General features: G+C 39.1%; 1 protein-coding gene across 1 annotated transcript in view; it reads left to right on the forward strand.

Annotated features, from left to right (window-relative positions):
- Positions 1 to 241: 241 nt before the first annotated feature.
- The window catches only part of Abcb5 (ATP binding cassette subfamily B member 5), a 111023-nt gene continuing 91670 nt past the window's right edge, over positions 242 to 19594 (forward strand). Inside the window, exons 1-4 of the mRNA XM_063235661.1 lie at positions 242 to 376; positions 6246 to 6453; positions 11013 to 11277; positions 15706 to 15849. Of these exons, the coding sequence (XP_063091731.1) occupies positions 242 to 376; positions 6246 to 6453; positions 11013 to 11277; positions 15706 to 15849 (752 nt within the window). The remainder of the gene's footprint in view (positions 377 to 6245; positions 6454 to 11012; positions 11278 to 15705; positions 15850 to 19594) is intronic.

Consider the following 19594-nt stretch of genomic DNA (forward strand, 5'->3'; position numbering starts at 1 on the left):
AATCCTATTTCTGCTATTTGCCAGTTATAAGCCCTGGGAAAGTTACTCAATTTCTTTAAGCCTCAATATTTGTTTCTGTAACAAGGGGTTGAGAATAGGATCCCGCTCACAGGCTCATCTTAGGAATTTTATAAAATTTTTTAAAAAGGAATTAGAAGAGTGGTTAGCACGGTGTCAGTTCCTCTGGGATTCTTACAAAGATCTCCTTTTCTTTCAAATGTTGCTACAGTTTAACTCTAACATGGCCTACAAAGGTCTCATGTTTTCCGAAAGTGACTGGGTCATGGAGGCTCTACACTCATCGGTGAATTCACCCACTGATGAGTTCAGTAGTCCATCTGCTGTTAGGAGCTGTGGCCAGTTGGAGTCACTTGGGGTGTGACCTGAAGGGCTGTGTTCCAGTCTCTGCATCTTCCACTCCTTCCTCCTTTGCGTCCTGAGTGCCATGGGGTAAGCAAATTTATTCTACCCTGTGCTGCTGCTATCCCATTTTCGTCTTAGAGCAAACCAAGAGGCTGAATCCTCTCAAAACTGTGAGCCTAAGTAAACCTCTAGTCCTTGAGGTTGCAGCGGTGTCTCTATTCTGTTCCAGTGACGGGACAGTGATTGGCACGTGTATATTATCTCAGCATCTTATATGAGAAGCTGTCTTTGTCTCAGTTCATCACCAATCCTCTATTTTTAATACTACTCAACTAAGCCTTTTGTAACGCCATTTTCACCTTCCCGATTTGGTAGTGACATTGCTAGAGTCAACACAGGGCTCATGATCCTTAGGACACACTCAAATTGCACTTGTCCCTTTGTTGAGATCTACCTTCTCTGCAGGCTGAATTTCGGATCAGCATCACATAGGTGATTGTTAGGTTCCTCAGCCCAGTGTTTGCTCTCCACGCAAAATTGCAGATTCTGGATTGTTCATGGCTCCCCTTTCTCACACAGTTTGCTTCAGGGACACCAAATAATAAATAAATAAACACAAGTCCTGTGTTCTTTATCCTTGGTACCCTTGTCTAATCTGGTGTTAGCCAGCTAATCTGGCAAAGTAATTATGCCATTTAATTTTACAGTCTTCCAAGTTATAAAAAAAATGTTATTTTTAGGTCAACCTTAGAATCCTGATGCATCTTTGGAATCATGTTGAATCTTTGAAAACACCTTGATTATTTTTTTACTTTTACACATTGTATTAACTATTGTATTAACTATGTTTTCCTTAGTTTTAAAAATTTGCCTTTAATGTTGTGATATGTATACAGGACATCAGAGTCCCATATCTATTGAAGTGATAGCTTCTACCATGTGTTTTAACAAATGAAACAAATGAGAAAAACATAAAAACACCACCAAACACAAATGAAAAAAAAAATTCTGAACATAGGCAGGAGTGCTGGCACACACCTGTAACCCCAGCACTCAGGAGACTGAGGCAAGAGGATTACCATGAGTTCAAGTCCAGTCTGGGTTACATACTGAGTTCAAGGCCAGACTGAACTACATAGACTTTTAGACTTTGTCAGACAAACAAACAAACAAATAAAAACCACCAGAACAGATAGAATCAGAGAACAAAATGGTGTTTTTCAGACCCTTAGGGCTAGAGGAAATGTTGGTCAAAGGTATAATGTTTCAATCACAAGGAATGAACCACAAGTATTTCAGGGGATAGATATTTTAATTAACTTGATTTACTCATCCCACATTACATATCTGTGTTGTAGCATCACCTGGTCCCCAATAACATGTACAATTAAAGCTTGTCAATATTCACCTGTTTAAAAAGAAGCATCTTCCTTAGAAAGGCAACAGCAATAATCTCATGTATAAGAAGGTGGTATAAGAAACAAATCTGTAATCTACCTCCTATGACATACCTTCAATAAAGACCCTTCCCTCCAAGTACTATACATGGTATGACTGAAAAATAACATTTATAACAGTAAGAGACATATTGCCATTAACCCCTTGCAAAATATGTGAACTCACTGGGAACACAATTTTCCAGTCATTCTTGCCACTTTCTGAGGAGCAGAAAGTTCTCTTTAATGTCTTTGGTTTTGCTGTTATGGTTCCCTAAATGTCTTGAATCAATATAAAACTTTTGCCTAAATGTCTTGAATCAATATAAAACTCATGTGCATTTTGATTTTGGAAAAAAGCCAGAAGTTTTGTGGTGCCAGAACCAGTGAATAAAGTGGACGAGGCACGTGCAATGTGTTTTACAAGCCCGCCCTTCCACTGGATGGCACGGGGCAGCGGCATTCACTGGATTTTTCATCACACCTCATAAAGACACTCATGAAAGAAGATATCCAGAACTGCTTCAGAAAGTGGCAAGAATGATGAGATAAGGGTGTTCCAAGTGAGTGGGAATATCTTACAGGGGATTAACGGCAAAGTGCCTTTTACTGTAATAAATTTTAAGGTGAAACACTCACTGTACATTTTGATGACCCTTCATATACATCTTAGCCCAACCCAAAGGACAAATTTATTTATAGTCCCATACTATAAATATAACTACATATAAAAGATATTTCACAAATACCACTTACTGGTGTTTGAAAGGGAGACTGTTTATTATCAGCAGTCACTTCTCTAAAAATTAAAAACTTAACAAGAAAGCTAAAGAGAATATTAAATGCCTCAGGGAAATATAGGGTAAGACTCTTTAAAAATATTTTCCTAATGCTTTTCTCCTAATGCTTTCTTAAGGAGGACTTCAAAATAAATCATCCAAGAAAGCTGAAAAGATTTTTAAAACCAAAAACATTTTTCAGCCAAAGTGAAAAAAAAAACAAAACTTTCCTGCATATTTCATGGATCCTCAAAACAGGAAATTACTGGAATTTCTATAAAAGTTGAACTACTATCTGGACATTATCTCTTCAATGTTTTCTATTTCAAAGTTGTCTGTGCTATATGGTAGTATGTTCAGATTTTCTACTGGTATGTTTTCTATTCTGAGAAATGTAGCAAGTTTCAGCAAACCAATGGTTTAAAAACTCAGATAAACTGTAAAGACAGATCAGTGACTCAAAAGTTTTCTCTTTTTCTTCTTTTCTTTTTTTTTTTTTGTTTTGTTTTGTTTTGTTTTGTTTTGTTTTCACTTACCAAGCCAGACACATTAGGTCTTCCATGCCACTCACCATAAAGTGATCATCCTAAATCAATAAAGTTGAGTAGTACATGTTGGTGAAGACAACACATATCAAGTCCAATTTTTATTTCCACAAACAATCAACATCTCATTTAAAAAACAAGAGGAAACATGATTTATTCCACATAAGTTATAGAAATGTACATATGAAATGAATAAATGATGTTAAGGAAATCTCTTTTGTAAACTGGTGATTGCAAGGGAAGCAGATGGGGTGACATAAACCAATAAGAATATTTAACTGGGGCCAACCAGTGAACCAATTAACTAGGTTTGCACTCTGATAACCTCAGCAAGCCAGAAATCTTTCTTAAAGAAGACAAAAACACTAAGATTCAAATAATCACACATCCTTAAATACTTTAATTTTGAATCACTATTCTGTAACTATAAATTAAACACTTTAATTTTGAATCACTGTTCTATAATGGTAAATGTGCCATTGTTTTGAAGCATGAATCAGAGTTTCCCTGAGATATTTATTGCCTTGCTGTCTGGAAGCCTCTCTCTAGCTCCAATTTCCCTTCCTTTCGCCCTTAGAGACCCATATCATAGGGTACTGCACAGTCCTGCCCCATCCTCTTGGTCAGATTCAAGCTATTGACAACTTGTCTCTGACAAAAATTCATGCATTCCCTATGCCTTGTTCTTCAGCTCATTCTTTTACTTCTGCAGGTCACATCCTGGAAAGGTCTTGGTCCCAGAACCAGCAGCAGTGAATGTCATATCCATTATGTCACTTATTAGCTCTTTGACTTTGGGCAATCACTGAATTTAACATCAGCCTTGAGTATTTAATGAGAACAATACTTCGCTCATGTGTATTCAAATTCAAAAAGTAAGTATTTATAGCCTATGGAGGATAGGTATGGTCATAAAGGCTGAAGACTCTCCTATAAATTAGACTGTTTCTACCCTTGATAGATTTATAGGTTAGAAGGGGAGACAGTTGTTTGAATTGGCATGTAGAATACAGAGTGGCTGGTACCAAGCAGGAGAGGCTTTCTTAGAAACAAACATTCTTCAGCATTACTGAAAAGATATCCCTATACTTAAACTTGTAGCAAAGCAGATACCAATGTGAATCCATTAACATAGAATCAAAACACATGCAAAGCCAAAAATGGAGATGAAAATTGTTTCTGCATGCTAGAAGCATAATCCTGTTAAGGGGATCAACAAAATACGTGCAAATTTTTGTTGGTGAGTTCAGTTGTGTAGATAGAATCCTTACCTTTCATAAAATGGTCAATAAGTTGAATGACCCCAGAATGGATACATCTATATCTACATGTGTAGAGATGTGTTCATATAATCTGCCATTAATTTACATGCTCCAAAAATTCCTGATGTTTCTGTATTTACATTGTAAGGTTTTTTAAATATGGTAAATATCCATACTACGTATAGTGATTGAAAATGTTCTTCAAGATTTCCAAATCAACTAATCTCTAGCTGCCTTTCAAAACACGAAAAGAAAACTTCGCTTGTATCATAACTATTTCAATGAAGAAAAGTCGTATGAATTACTTAGTAGATATACGTGATGGTTAATCTTGATTGTGGATGTGATTGACTTGGCAAATGCCTGGGTGATTAGTAAAGCACACTTCTGGGTTTGCCTGGTTTAATCACAGCAGAGTGATCTTGGAGAACATGTCTGGTCCCTAGCATCTTCCTCTAGACTTTACCTCTGCCCTCGGCTTCTTCGTTGACGTGAACTGAGCAGTCTCCCTCTACCAAGCACGTCCACCATGATGCTTCCCCCTTACAGCCAGTCAGCCAAGAACTGAAACTCCTCAGACTGTGAGTCGAAACCAACTGTCTACTCATTTAAGCTGCTGGTGTCAGATTATCTGCTATACTGGGAGCAACTGAACAAATTTTGTCCATTAAAAGGACATGTGTACGAGTGCATGGGGCTGGACGTTTAGCTCAGTGGGATAAGCGCCTGCCTGGCAAGTGCGAGGTCATGAATTTGCTTCCCACTACCTCACCCCAGAAAAGGGTATGTGTAAAGAAATAACTTCTCTTTTTTTTCTGCAACTTATATACCCTTGTTCTCAGCCACTCACTCTTGGGTATTAAAAGGGAAAAGCCCTTAAATTTTCCAAGTAAAATATTAAGTTTCTTCTGGTCTAAAAGAGTAGTTACACAAGGGTTATATTTTTAGTAGTAATAATAAACTTCATTGAAATTGAAATGCTATGTTACCTAGGGTTTGTGTGAAAATATTTTTAAAAGAAAAGGAAGAGATAAGAAGGCAAAGGCAAAAAAATGAGAAGACTAGGAAAAGAGAAATAGAAAAAAAGGATCTTTTCGCTATCATAACAGAGGTATTGTGAAAACCATGGCTAAATCAAAATCAATATGAGAAAGTAAAAGACTTATCAATATTGGCATCATTGATCATGTAGATTGGGGCGACTTCACAAGTACTGCAAGTAGTGTACAAATGTGATATGATTCATTAAAAAAAAAAAAGAAAAAAAAAAAAAACACCAAAAAGTTTTTTGAGAAGGAAACTACTGGGAAAAAGCTTTTTCCAGTGTACATGAATTCTTGGCTACACTGAAAGCTTAACACAAGCCTGGCATTTCCCTTTAGAAATTTAAGATTAGAAAAGTATATGACTATCATTTATCAAAAACAGCATTACAGGCACTTCCCAGGATAACTGTCCTGTCCTCATCCGTACTATTGATATTTCTGAAACAGAAGCTGATATGGTCAAACCCATGAGCATGCCCTTTTTTCTTATTCACTGAATGTGAAGCAACTGTGTGTTGGTGTTCATAAAGTTTCCACTGAGTCACCCACACCCAGAAGAGACAGAAGGAGATCATGAAGGAATTCAGCAGCTACACTAAGGAAATTGGCAATAAACTTGACACAGTAGCACTTGTTCTAATTGGTTATAATGGTGACAACAAGCCAAAGCCAAGGTCTAACAGGCTTAACTTCAAAGGATGCAAAGTCTACCCATCACCAAGGCAATGCTGTGGAACAAACCTGCTTTAAACTCTAGATTTCATCCTAATAAAAATTCATCCAACCCGTCATCCTCTTGCATTTGCTCCTCCAGAAAATCTATCAAATTAGCAGTACTGGCACTATCCTGTGGGCCAAGCAGAGATGCGTGTGTTCAAACCCAGCGAAGGTGGTCATCTTTGCTCCAGGAAATGGCACGATTGAAGTAAATTCTGTTGAAAGACATCATGAAACTGTTTATCATGGCCAAGGTGCTAGTGACAGCAAAAGTGACCCACCAATGGAGCCAGCTGGCTTCACTGGTCAGATGATTATTCTGAACCATCTAAGCCACGTAAGGACTGGGTAAGCTCCCATCCTGGTTTATCACATAGCTCACGTTGCTTGCTGGAAAAAAAAAGATTTGTCACTATTATCGTAAGAATCTATAAATAACTCTAAATTCTTGATGTCTGGTGATGCTGTCATCAGTGATACAGCTCCTGGTAAGTCCATGTATGTTGAGAATTTTTATGATTATCTTTCTCTGGATTGTTTTGCTGTTCATAATATGAGACAATTCCTGGTATCATCAAAATGTAGATAAAAAGGATGTTAGAGCTGCAGAAGGAATTTTTGTATTCAGATAGAAAATAAATACAAGTGATAATTATGAGAAATCACAAAAAGTCTTCATCTTTCCAGTCTGTTTTGTAAGTACATAGCAATGTCAATTACAAATAAATATATATTGATGAATTAATTTTCCTTAATATGAAGTAGGCTTTCTTTGGAAAACTTTGCAAATAACACTAGATCTGACAAAACAATTTGGCATCAATTGCTGTCTTCATATATTTTCTCAAAAGAACAAATTTCCTTACCTCTATTTATCTGAATACTAGTTTAGACTTCAAAACTATATAATTCCAGTTATATCAAAAATTCTATATTTAGCATTATAAGCCTTGTTCTATAACTTTTCCTTCATCTTTGGAAATGACACATTTTCCACTAAGTTTAACAACTGGGAGTTAAAAGGGTGTCCATTCATCATGGTACGGTTGGTGGTGCAGATTATTGAATGTTCTATTTTTTGTCTCTCCTATTTGGCAGTACCACACCTCCAGGGGTTTGCCAATTTTTCATTTTCTGTGAGCTCCATTTTATAAATGAGCTCTGAAATATTACTCAGCATACACTCAGGAATACTCTGGCTCACTATTTCATAGTTCATCACTGAGCTCCTAAACCGCCCTAGATGAAGTGCCTTTAACTATTTGTGATTTCCATGCCCAACCAATGTCCACACCTACTTGGCCGCCTTGCTCTCTAACTGTCTTGAACACACAGTACCAGGAGTTTTATCTTTTTAAAATTTATTGAGCATTTAGATGGTCTGCACTCGGGATCGATGCAATTCCTCGTCAGAGGACACAGCCTTTCCTGAATCGGCTGCTCTCCACTCCTCTTCCTACAGTCTTTCCTCTGCAAATGGCAGTTTTGTTCTTCCAGTAACTCAGGCTACAAAACTCAAAGATAGCTTTGACTCTTCTATTTTTCTCGTACCTACTCATAGTCCATCAATTTTCCCTTTAAACATACTGCAAGCCTAATCATTGCTTTGTTACCAAATCTGGGTCTATATCAATATCGTCACAAAGAATTCATTTCCAAGCAGGTCTTAATGCTTCTGTCTTGAATTTCCCTCCCACAACCTCTAAGACACACAGTAAGTCTACCCTACAAGGGAAAGGAGAATAGAAATAAGGGGAAAGATTGTATATATACATAATTGTGTGTATGTAAATGTATACAAGATAGATAACTATAGTACTAATCCCTGTTCATCAAAAAGAACAGTTAGTGTATTCATTGTCTAATTGTCTGATCGTGTTATTCATGCCTAAATCTTGTAATATGAACAACTACTTTCAAGATAACAATAAGCAATTTATTAACTAGTGTTAATTTCCTATTTTTTTAATTTTGTATCATTTTTATCCTTTTTTGTTTTTAAAATGAAGAGATGACACTGTTTGAATATATTAACTTATGTGTACAGCAAACATTTCCATGGCATTTAATAGGTTCCAGGAAACCACTCTAAATACTTTATGGATATATTTTGATCCTTTTTCTAATCTCAGTAATAGGTAGCATGTTCATCCCATTTTATGGGTAAGAAAACAGCAAGGAAGAGAAAAAATTAAAATTTTCCCAAAGTCATCCAGCTATCGGGTCAGGAGACAAACAGTCATAGCTCCTGCTCAGGTCATTGAACTGCCTGAGAGCACCGTCACCATGCCGTACAACGGAGGGGAGCCCAGGGTGCCCACAGGACTTACAGCCTGTGTATCACTGGTTTACCGCAGATAAACCAGCAATCCCCAACCTCAGGGTCTTTGTACAACTTTTATTTTCTACAGACACATTAGTCTCGCTTGTTTTCTTCCTTCAGGTTCCTGAGCACATGCCAGGGAGGCCTTCCCCGTGCACACCCAGGCACTGCTGATCTTACCGCCTTTTTCTTTGCTCAATACTGAGCACTTTTTCCCCAGAGCATATATATTATGTGTGTGTGCGTACATACATATATACATATATAGTGTGTGTGTTTTGCCTATCTTCCATCTTTTTTAAGTAATTATTTAGAAAGCTTAATGCTTATGACAACATTTCCTTGTATAAACTCATTTAGACTGGGATTTGTCCTTTCTTTCCTGTTTTATCTGTAGGATCTAGGATATAGAGGGCACTCGGCTACTACCAGGTAGACAACGGACTAAAAATTAAATGAATAGTAGAGCTCGCTGGGTAGAAGATGAACATGTATGTGAAAGAGGAAGTAGGAGGTTTTGTTTTGTTTTGCTTTTGCAGTAGGAGGTTTTAATGGTACTCTTCCTTCCCTGTTTCTTGGCCCAGAACCCACTGCTATTTAACTCTGCACTGTGACCTGCTGTTTGCTTTTTCCTCAGTAAGACTCACAATACAAAGAAATTTACAGCATAGAAAAAATTGAACTGACATAGTATAATCCTAAAATATGTGTGGGCAATTATTCAGATATTTCCAACAGGTTTTTAAAAATGTAAATATAATGCTTTAAAGAGCATACAACTAATTTTTTGAGACAAGGTTTCACTCCATAATTCAAGCTGGCCTTAAACTCACTACTCAGCCCTAGCTGGCCCAGAACTCATTGACAACCCTCCTGCCTCAGCCTCCCAAGTTCTGAGATTACAGGCAGGTGTCACCACAGCTGGTCTAATTAACATTATTAACTGAAAAAACACAGATATTCTACTCAAGATTTTATAGCCTATAACCATTATTTTATTATCAATACATTGGTAATAAATTGGATTGGTAGCCATGGGAATGGAACAATTATACTATATATAATCAAATAAAATAGCATTAATATTAGTTAAGCCCATACATTTACTCAGTTTGAAATATCCCTTTTTATAGATGAAGCAGTAAAATACAAGGTAATTAAATAACTTGTTCCAAATGGCATAACAGATTTAGTAAACTCTGGTCTCAGAGTTTATTTTGTTTCCTTTCTAATAATCTTTTATTGTAGATTAGGATAGTATAGACTTAATATTTTCTTACTAGGTTTTAGAACAATAAATTTTGGTATAAATTTTATATCATAACTATAAATTTTCGCAAATCGAGCTTGCTAAAAATAATAGCTAGGAAAAAAATTTCTTTAAATCTCACAAAGGTAAAAGCTAAACACAGTGTAGCTTGGTATGAACTACAGTTCAGTAAATATCAGGAGACCCAGACTGTATGTGGTACTGTGGTAAAGTATGTGCTTAGCATGCCTAAGTTTCAGGTTTCAATTCCCAGCATTGAAACAATAAGAAAATTAAGAATAATTTCTAGGAATTTTCCAAAAAAAAAAAAAAAACAGCGGTTAAAAAATAATTTCTGCAAATGTAATTTAAATTAAAAAATTAATTCACAGGCTCTGTATTCCCAGCACTTGGAAGGCTGAAGTTCAGGCCAGCACGACATAGGAGACCCTGTCACTAAAACTAAAAAAAAAAAATTACGTGGCCAAATTGCTATTACCATACAAAATAGCAATGTGATACAGATTCATGGAGTTTGCTCTTCACACATTCTGTATCCATTGTCCTCGCCCAAGACTTTTGTCATCCAGTGAGCCACTGGTAGAGGTGACAGGCTGCACCTGTCGTATTTCCCAGCCACAGCAGATCACAGGGCATGCCCGGCTTCAGGTGAATTGAAAAACGCAAGCTCCCAAAGGTTCAGAGATAGAGGGAACCCGCTTATTAATAAGGAATTAATTCAATAAAATTTTATTAACATGCAGTTTCCAGATGAATGTACAAAATCAGTGCTCTGATTACAAGGAAGACAGAGCAGCAGGAAAAGTCTGTAGGTGGCCAACCAACATTTTCTGCCACTGTGAATTCCGGTAGCAATAACAAACAAGATGACAAGGCCATGATTCATTAGGAACTCATGAGGTATTGTGCTGTGAATACATTTTCTCATTTAGTTCCCAAATCCAAATTTGTGACCTATTTTATTTAAAAAAAAAAAAAGAAAGAAGGAAACTGAAGAACAGCAGGAAAATACTTTGGGTGATCTTAGGTCTAGTAAATGTTGAATGTAAGACACAAACCTAAGCACCTTGATCAACGTCCCTTCTCAGGACTGCTACCCTGTTATGCTTCCCCTCCAAGTTACCTAAGATTTATCAGCATTTAGAGCACTTTATCTCTGAACAGGGCAAACTCTGTAACATTCATCAGTGAATCTTGAATGCAAAATAGAATCTGACCCTGTGCTTAGCTATAACTGGAAAAGACAACTCGCACAAAATTTTCTCATAAAGGCTATTGCCAAGATCATGGAGAACAGCATGTGCTCTTCCAGATCACAGCGATAAGACGACTGATACTGCTGAGACTTGCAAGTCCTGACCAGGCAGCAGCCTCCAGGAGTGGGAGCTTCCGCCACGGGCTTCTTAGGGAGGGGTGGCTTAGACTCCCGGAAAGCTATATCCAAGGGACTCAAGTTACTGGGATGACTGTCAGCGAGCAACAGCCAGTGGCGAGGTCGCAATCCACCAAGCTTCCAGAGAACCACTCCACCCAGATGTAACTATGCTGACAGCTCACTTGGGGGCTGAAAGATCCCTGCCATTCTAAGCAGGATTAACTGAACAAAGAAGGAGGCTCTGCCTAAATTATCCACTCACACCTGGAAATTTACATGAGTCATAGCAAAATACAATATAACTATTATAATATATGGTATCTGCTGAGCTATGAATCTTTATAAAGGGTGCTTGTCCCAGACTGACAGATACTGACAATAATTACCAACACACACACACACACACACACACACACACACACACACACACAGCTACCATAGCTTCCTGGTCTTGTCCCCATGCTCCTCCAAGTCCAATATCTCTCTCTTCAGTCTCCATATGGCTAGGCTACTATTCCAATCTCATGATAAATAAGGTCTTCTAGTAGATTTCTCCTCCAGGTAAGCCATGGAACTGTGAGAAGATCAGTTCCTTTTTGTTTGAGAAGTGGGGAAGAGAGAGTGGGCAAGATTTGGGGGTCTCCCCACAACCCTGACATCATACACCCTGTGGATTTGGGAGGAAAATCTTTATACCTTGTTAACTGTGAGAATTCATTCTAATGCCAAAGCCAAGTCACTGAACTTTAAAACATATTATCTACCTCAAGCATTTGACTTTCAAGACTTTTGTCTTTGCTATGAGTTTACACCTTCATTCATCAATCCAGCCTGTGTCACCTTTCTAAACTGTACCTGGCATCCTCTGAGAGCAGTGTATAAAGAAAATTATATGGTGGAGAAAAGGTAATAAATTCAATGCTGACCATCAGAATAGCAGAAAAATAAGGTCAAGGACTCTTTTTACAATAATATTTGTTCAATCTGGTTTTTGAATGCTATTTTCTGCTATTTTCCTGTTACTCTAGTAATTACAGTAGCTCGATTTATGTAGTATTCACTAGGCACCGCAACTTAGATGGTTTTTCCTTCAATTTTCACAGCTCTAAGAATTACTGTCTCTTATCTCCTTTCCAGATAAGAAAAGGGAGTCTGAGAGGCATTAGTTTTCTTAACAGAGTTCACAAAGATAGTAGGTGGTAGAATCAGACACTGTGTAGTCCCAGAGAATACAAAGATTAATGATCCAGAGATGAGCACTACAGAGATGAATGTACTGACTGGAGCAGATAACAAACATTTAAGTGAATCCTGATACCACACTTGGCTGAGACCTACCAAAGGTAACACACAAGGAGGGTCCTTGACTAAAGACTTCTGTGGAAATTTACACCTGAATTGTTTCATGAAGGATAAGCCTTAAGGTCAGACAAGTAAAAAAAATTGTGAGGGAAAAAAACAAACCCTCCAAAAAAAGTAGGACATATTTAGCCCTAAGAAATAGCATCCACAAAAGCAAAAGTCAAGCTGAAATAAAAAGATTTTATTTTTCCTGTTTTAACCTATTTCTCTAGTTACCCTAGTCAAGAACTCTGTGCCCTATACCAATGGTTATTTCCTTCATAGACTTTTAAGTGAAAAGGACTTGGTAAAAATAGCTCAGCTACTCTCTGTCTGGAATCATCTGGAATAGCATGCAGGCTACGGTCAAGAATACATGCAAATCTCCTTTATATACATGCTGGTCCTGTTAGTAGGCAGAGCCCTCAGCTGGTCAGTGGCTGGTAAACCTGCCTCTGCCCTGCTCCTGTGACTTAACCTTCCCTGAAACATGGTGACTTGGTTCCAAGAGAGAATATCCTGACAGACGGTAAACACATAGAAATCACAATACATTTTGGACCTATCTTTGTAGGTCATACAGGGCCAGTTGTACCACAGTCTATTTGTTGAGCTAGCTTTAAAATGCCACCCAACTTTAATGGTAAAAGAGCTCGATTCATGTGGTATGACAATGTCATGAAAAAGCACGTGAAACTAGAAATATGGTTTGATCATCTCTTAAAAACACAATATAGCATAACTCAAGACTCAGAAGAGCAAATAAATGTAAATAAGGTCATTTATCATAACTATTCTGACCTAAATACAATCTTAGCTGTGTGAGGTCATTGATTAACTCATTGTTTACTAGGAGGGAGTTACTAGCATAAAGCCAAGAAAACAATTCATGTCATTCATAAGACATCAACATGAGTTACTCATAAACTTGGCGGGACACAGGGAAATCCCATCATCACCACACAAAATGCTTGTTGGGTTATCTCAACCACATGACAAAAAGACTTAGCTAGAAACTTGCCTAACAGTATGAATTTGACTCTTACAACTACAAGTGTAATTCAAACTATTTGCCCCAGGCTGCCATATGGACCTCTTTTTCGAAAGGCAAAATTGGTAAACCTCGGCCAGCAATTTCTAATGATTTTACAGAGTCATTTTAGTAGAAGTCCTGATTATTTGCACAAATGTCCTCAGAATGGCTTGAACTCTCTTAGAAAAACTACACCCATTTCCTGGGTACAACAACCATAGTTCCATAACACTCCATTGTAACAGGTTCTACAATACTATTGTTTCTGCATCTTACAAGAAATAGAACACATGCAGCTCAGAACTGCACGGCATGCTAGTGAAACGTACTGGTGTCTCTCTTGGGCAACTTGAAGTGACTCTAAAATGACTGGACCCCTCTCAGCTGACATCATTTAATTTTGAAATTTCTGCTTAACAAGCTCCTCTCCCCTCCATGGGATCACCAGAGACACCAAGTAGAGAAGTCATGGTTCTTTTCTATCTCCATGGAGATGAGAATAGAAGGAACAGTAAGCAAACATGGATAAACACTGCAGTACTGTGGAATTTACATTCTGGAAAGAGTGACAGAGGTTAATCAAACAGTCACATAAACATAAAATATAAATGAGAAGGGCTTTGTTCTATAAAGGGAAAACACCTGATTCTATGAGCGTGCTGTGATTTAGATGGCCCTGAAAGATCCATGTGTCAGAAAACATCCATAGTTAGCAGTACCTGGGAGAGGATATGGAACCTTTGTAAGTGGAGCCCAGTGGGAGGTGGTTCTGTCAGTTGAAGGTACTGTCCTCCCTGGGACTGTCCTCCCCGGGACTGTCCTCCGGTAGGAACCCTTGGTGACCGCTGCTATGAAAGCCTGAGTTTGGCCCCACCCACTCTCTCTCCAGCTTCCTGTTAGAGATATGACAGCTCCCTTGTGCATGTGCACCCATCACTGCCATCCCACACCATGTGGCATGCCTGAAACAGCCCTCACAAGAACAGGGGCAAACACACTGTATGTCTAACTTTCCAAGATCATGAGCTAAATAAATCTCTTTGCTACATAGGTAGCCTACAGTGATTCATTATAGTGCCAAAAGCTGGCCAGTAGACAGCATATTATAAACAGACTGGTATAGAATAGGCACAAGAAGGCTTCCCTGGGGAAGTAACAGCTGGGCTGAAGCTGAAGGATGAGTTAACCTGCAGGGTAGGGAGGTGGCCATGGAGGTGGCCATGGAGAGCTCTGGACAGGGGACGTGGCACTGTAAGCTCAAGGAACTGAAAATAAGACTTAACACACAGGCTTCCCAGGAGTCTGGTATGAGATGGTCTGGAGGGCTGCGGCCTAAGAGCAAGAAAGAAAGAGCCGGAAGCTTCTAGATGTTTAAATTCATTCCAGTAAGGGAAATGTAATTGTCAGCGATAGCCGTCGCTTGCGTTGCCCTCCCATGCGCTCTGCCTGGCATGCTTTTGGACACTAACGCTATGGTTCTCTTTCTGAAGTAGTATGTGCTTTTTCTGGATCCTTACATTCTACTCTCCTTAGACGGCACTTCAGTCACACCATTGCACTGAAACATTGTAAGAGGCCAGTTGTCAAAGGGAGCTAAGTTCAAAGGCTCTCTGCTTTTTGTGCTCCTGTGCAATGTTTCTGCCACGACTCTCGCTCTTCCTCAAACACAGCTTCCACTTTATTCAAACCCCACCTTTATTTTCACCTCAGTCTTGTTCATCACGTTTCCTTGGGACAATCTTGATCTTTTCCTGCCCTCCTCGTACACGTCCACTCCCAATCTGTGGACGTGGCCATGGCCACTGCAACTTACTGGAGCTCCTCTGAGACTTTAGAGCCCTGGTGACCTCTCCCCTTCATACTTGCAGTTAGTCATAAATGAATGCACACTCTTGTGATAGTCTATGACTGCCCACAACGTTGACCTCTGCTCTCTCACGGAAAACACAACTTTTCGTGGGCTGGAGCCATGTGTTTTGGCTCTTTTATATCGTTCATAGCTCTCACAGCGGAAGCTGAAGCTCCAAGACTGCACAGGCTACACACAGAAACGTTTGAGTTGACCTGTGAAAGAGCAGCTCTGTTCCATAAGCAACACTGACCTCTAGTGGTTGAAAGCTTACATAGCTGCTACTGACTAATAGGAGAAAGGAAAGGCATTTAGAGAGACTGCTACCAAATATTTAACACACCCAAACGACTCCCATTGATTCAGCTTGCTTGTGCGCAAGGGTTTCAGAACAGGATTTATTGCTTTGCCTCTGCGAGGGCTTCCCCACCTTCGTGTGGCCCAACGGCCCACAACTGCTGCCGAGGGGTTCCTGCGTGCGCGTCTTGCAAACCGCAACTTCCCTTTCCCGTAGGAAGATCACCAGAAGTCTTTGTGACGATTATGAGACTTCTGACTTTCGGCTTCCTGTGCAAATAGAAGTTGGTGTGAATAAATGTTTGTTTTGGAAATACAGTATGTCATTGAGAAGAAACTCAAGATGGTAAATATGATAGCCAGAGTAGAAACTCATTTCAAAGCCAAACGTGAGAAAAGCAGAGTGGTACAGAGGAAAATTGTGGACCTTGGCTCCTGCGGGATGTGGTATTGAATGCCAGCTCTTCCCCTCTAAATCATGCGATGTTTATGACAGACCGACAGCTCTGGGGCTCAATTTCTCATCCAAACACTGAGAATGACAGTTCCCAGGCTGCTTTGGAGGAATGGAATAGAATATCCTAGAATTCAACTCTGGCCTGCTATGGGGAGTCAGTAAACTTTACACTACAACTACCTTTAATTTTACTAGGGATAATTATCCTTCTATTTCCAAGTAGGTACTTTTAAAAAACAGTTTTTGAATTAAAAACTGTGTGTGGACCGGGCATGGAGGCACACACCTGAAATCCCAGCACTTGGGAGGCTGAGGCAGGACGATCTCTGTGAGTTCAAGGCCAGTCTGATCTACATAGTGAGATGATGCTGTCTCAGAAAAACAGACAAAAAAATTTAAGAACTGTCAATAATTCTGATTCTAATTAAAATTACTTGATATCTCTTGGTTTGAGATGCTTAGTCTGCAAAATAATAGAAAAAACCATGAAAATTCTAATCTACTGTAAACAAATTTAAACAATGAAATATTTAGAAGAACTGAAACCAATTGTAACTACCTTTATACATACCATCTAAAAAATGACTTCCTCAACTCAATAAAGCTGGACCTGAGGAGAGGGGGACAGAAAGCTAACAATAAATAGACAGACACACTTACCAGAGAATATTGTTAAGTACTGTACTGATTTGTGCTGCCCCCCTGTGGATACAATGTGAATCACAACCAGTCTTTATAGACTATACTTTTGGAAATAACGTCATCTGAGTTTTCTAAATTTTACCTGAGCCCCAGGGTCAATCAAAAGTTTGTTTCACAAGTTTACTATTTTTGTAGTTTTTATCTTGAATTTAGAATACATTTTCATATAAAAATATAATATATGGTAGTTTATTTCCCAGTGGCTCCCACAGATTGTCAGAAATAGATTTCAAAGATATCACTCAATAAATTAATCTAAAGTAGCAGCAATGGACAACATTGGGAAAATCATAGCATTTCTGGAGTGAAACAATCCTGGAGATCTCAACTCTGAAGTGCAGTTGTGCATGACATACCTGCAGTGAGCCTTGACAACGGAACAGAACAGTAACCTCGCCCACCAAACACAAATCAGTGACCTGTCTTGTAAACAATAGAAACAGCAGATGCACAACCTGCACTCTCCCACTTGTAACCTGGGTCTTAGTAATCTCCGAATCTAGAGATTTAAAACAAAAAAGAAAGCTAAGTGTGTGGTGCACACCTGTAATCCCAGTACTTAGGAGGCTGAGGCAGGCGGATTGCAATGAGATTGAGGCCAGCTTGGGCTACATAGTGAGTCCAAGACCAGTCTCAACTACAAAGTGAGACCCTACTTAAAAAAAAAAAAAAAACAGTAAAGCACGCTGGCAGCAACTCTATGCCAAGTTTTGGGGCTTTGTCTTGTTTTTTCAGTATTTGGCTCTGAACTCATGGCTTCACACACAGCTACACTCTAACCACTTTTCTATTTTGAGACACAGTCTTGATAAGGCACTAACCAGCGCAGGCTGGCTCAGACTTCAAATCCTCTCTTCTCAGCCTCTGGAGAACTCTTCCGAGTTTTTTTCATTCTGGGACCCAGGCTCAGGAAGTAAGCACTAAGAGAACCATGCTACTTCAATGACAGAGAAAAAAATAAATCAACAGATGAGAAACTCATAAAGCTTCTGCTTGGACATAACACAGGCCTTTTCCATCCACACTGATCAGCCAAAGCAAGCTGCAAGGGTAAGCCAGATGTCAACAGGTCAGTAAACGTGTTTCTCTCAAAGAGAGAGAGGCTGCAGATAAGGGCACAGTAGGGCAGAGCTGCGAATATTTTGGACAAATACTAAATTATGACGCATTTTGTGAACTTCGGAGAAATTACTTTGGGCCTCTCTAAGATTGTCCCCAAAAATCACAAGTAATAATTCTCTCCTGCTCAGCTCAGGCCTGCGCTGAAGTCAACTGTGACTGTGTCACAGGTTACCTCTCACAGAGGTTCTATCCAAAAGTCTTGCTTGGTATTTTTGGTAATTTTTAATGGTCCAGGATGCTGAGGCTTTAGTAACATTTGGGCAATGGTGTCTAATCCTGGAGACACATCTCAGAAATCCAAAAAGCTCTTAGAAAATGCGAACTGTGCTTCTGGGCCTAACCTCATAGATTCTGATTTGCAGGGCTGGAATGAAGTTCCACATTCTGTATTTTTTAAAAAAAAAAAAAAAAAGCATTGTAGGAGATTCTCGGGTAAAACCAGGCAGGGTATACCTGAGCAACAAAGTTCTGCAATCTGTACTCAACAGGTTTCTTTTTTCCAAAGAGAAAGAATTTTTGTTATATTTCTCATCTAATTTCCATTTGAAACTTTTTTATATTTGTACCCCAAACTTGTGAAGATTTGACTGATTGTAATAAAGAAAAAGACCAGGCACTGGCTTGCTTATAAGGAAGTAATAATGAAAAGTTTGCTCTGCTAAAGACAGACTTGGGTAACAGAAAAGTACCAAAGGACAAAGACATTTAAAGTGACTGGAGAGCACTCACTACAGACGATGATGATGATGGGGTGAGAATGAGGGTGCCCATTTATTCTTCAAAAAAAGGTGTGGCTTAAAACGAGATACCTCTTTGAATCCCCAGAATGGTCTTATGAATCAGAAAACACAGTGTTCATCACAAAATGAAGGGTCCAGGTTACAGAAAAGATAAATTACAGGCAGCAAGGAAACAGTGAAGTAGGATTCACACTTATATCTGTCTACTACACAGCTCAGGCTCCCAGCTATTACATGGCTCAAACATCAGTGTTCCTTATGCCTTCTATAAATGCCAGCATTAAAGCCACAGGAAAAGGAAACACGTCATAGTAACAGAACTGTCAAGGAAGCAGCATATTGTGTGACACCTCCAAAGCGGCACTATGTCAGTGATGAGCAAAGAATGGCTAGAAATGTGAAATCACAATTACAATTCCATGGCTCAGAACCCTTTAAACATAATTTTGAGCATTGCTGAGATTATTGCGATAAGTCATATTATTGATACTTATCATATGATAGGGACACATCTGGTCACAATGATTAACCATAACATCTCTCAAGACTGCCTCAGAAACATGCCAGTTTTTGAGTCATAAATATTTTCATCCACCCCCATCCCTGCTGCATCCTATGCAGCTCTCAAAGTTCCGGGGTCAGGGAAGGACAGAGAGAGGATGGAGAAATAAAGATAAGCCAGAAAGCTGTGGTCAGGTGGAGCCCTCTCTCCGGATGGGAGGAAAGGAGCTGCTCAACCAATGCAGTGTGTTTATTTATATATTTGTCGGATTGGTGTCACGTGACACGCCTTAGTCTAGCAACCCATTGATCGGACTACCTCGGGGTTGGAGTTCTCTGGGCTGAAGCAGCTTGTTCACGTCATCGCTTGGCTATGGCATTCTTGGGTCTTGGGCAGAGTTTGCTTCAGCTGCTCCCAGCACACCCCCACCTGACT

Source organism: Cavia porcellus, unplaced genomic scaffold (genome assembly GCF_034190915.1).
Source record: "Cavia porcellus strain 051 isolate PalLab524CR breed Dunkin Hartley unplaced genomic scaffold, mCavPor4.1 scaffold_2, whole genome shotgun sequence".
NCBI classification, from domain to species: domain Eukaryota; kingdom Metazoa; phylum Chordata; class Mammalia; order Rodentia; family Caviidae; genus Cavia; species Cavia porcellus.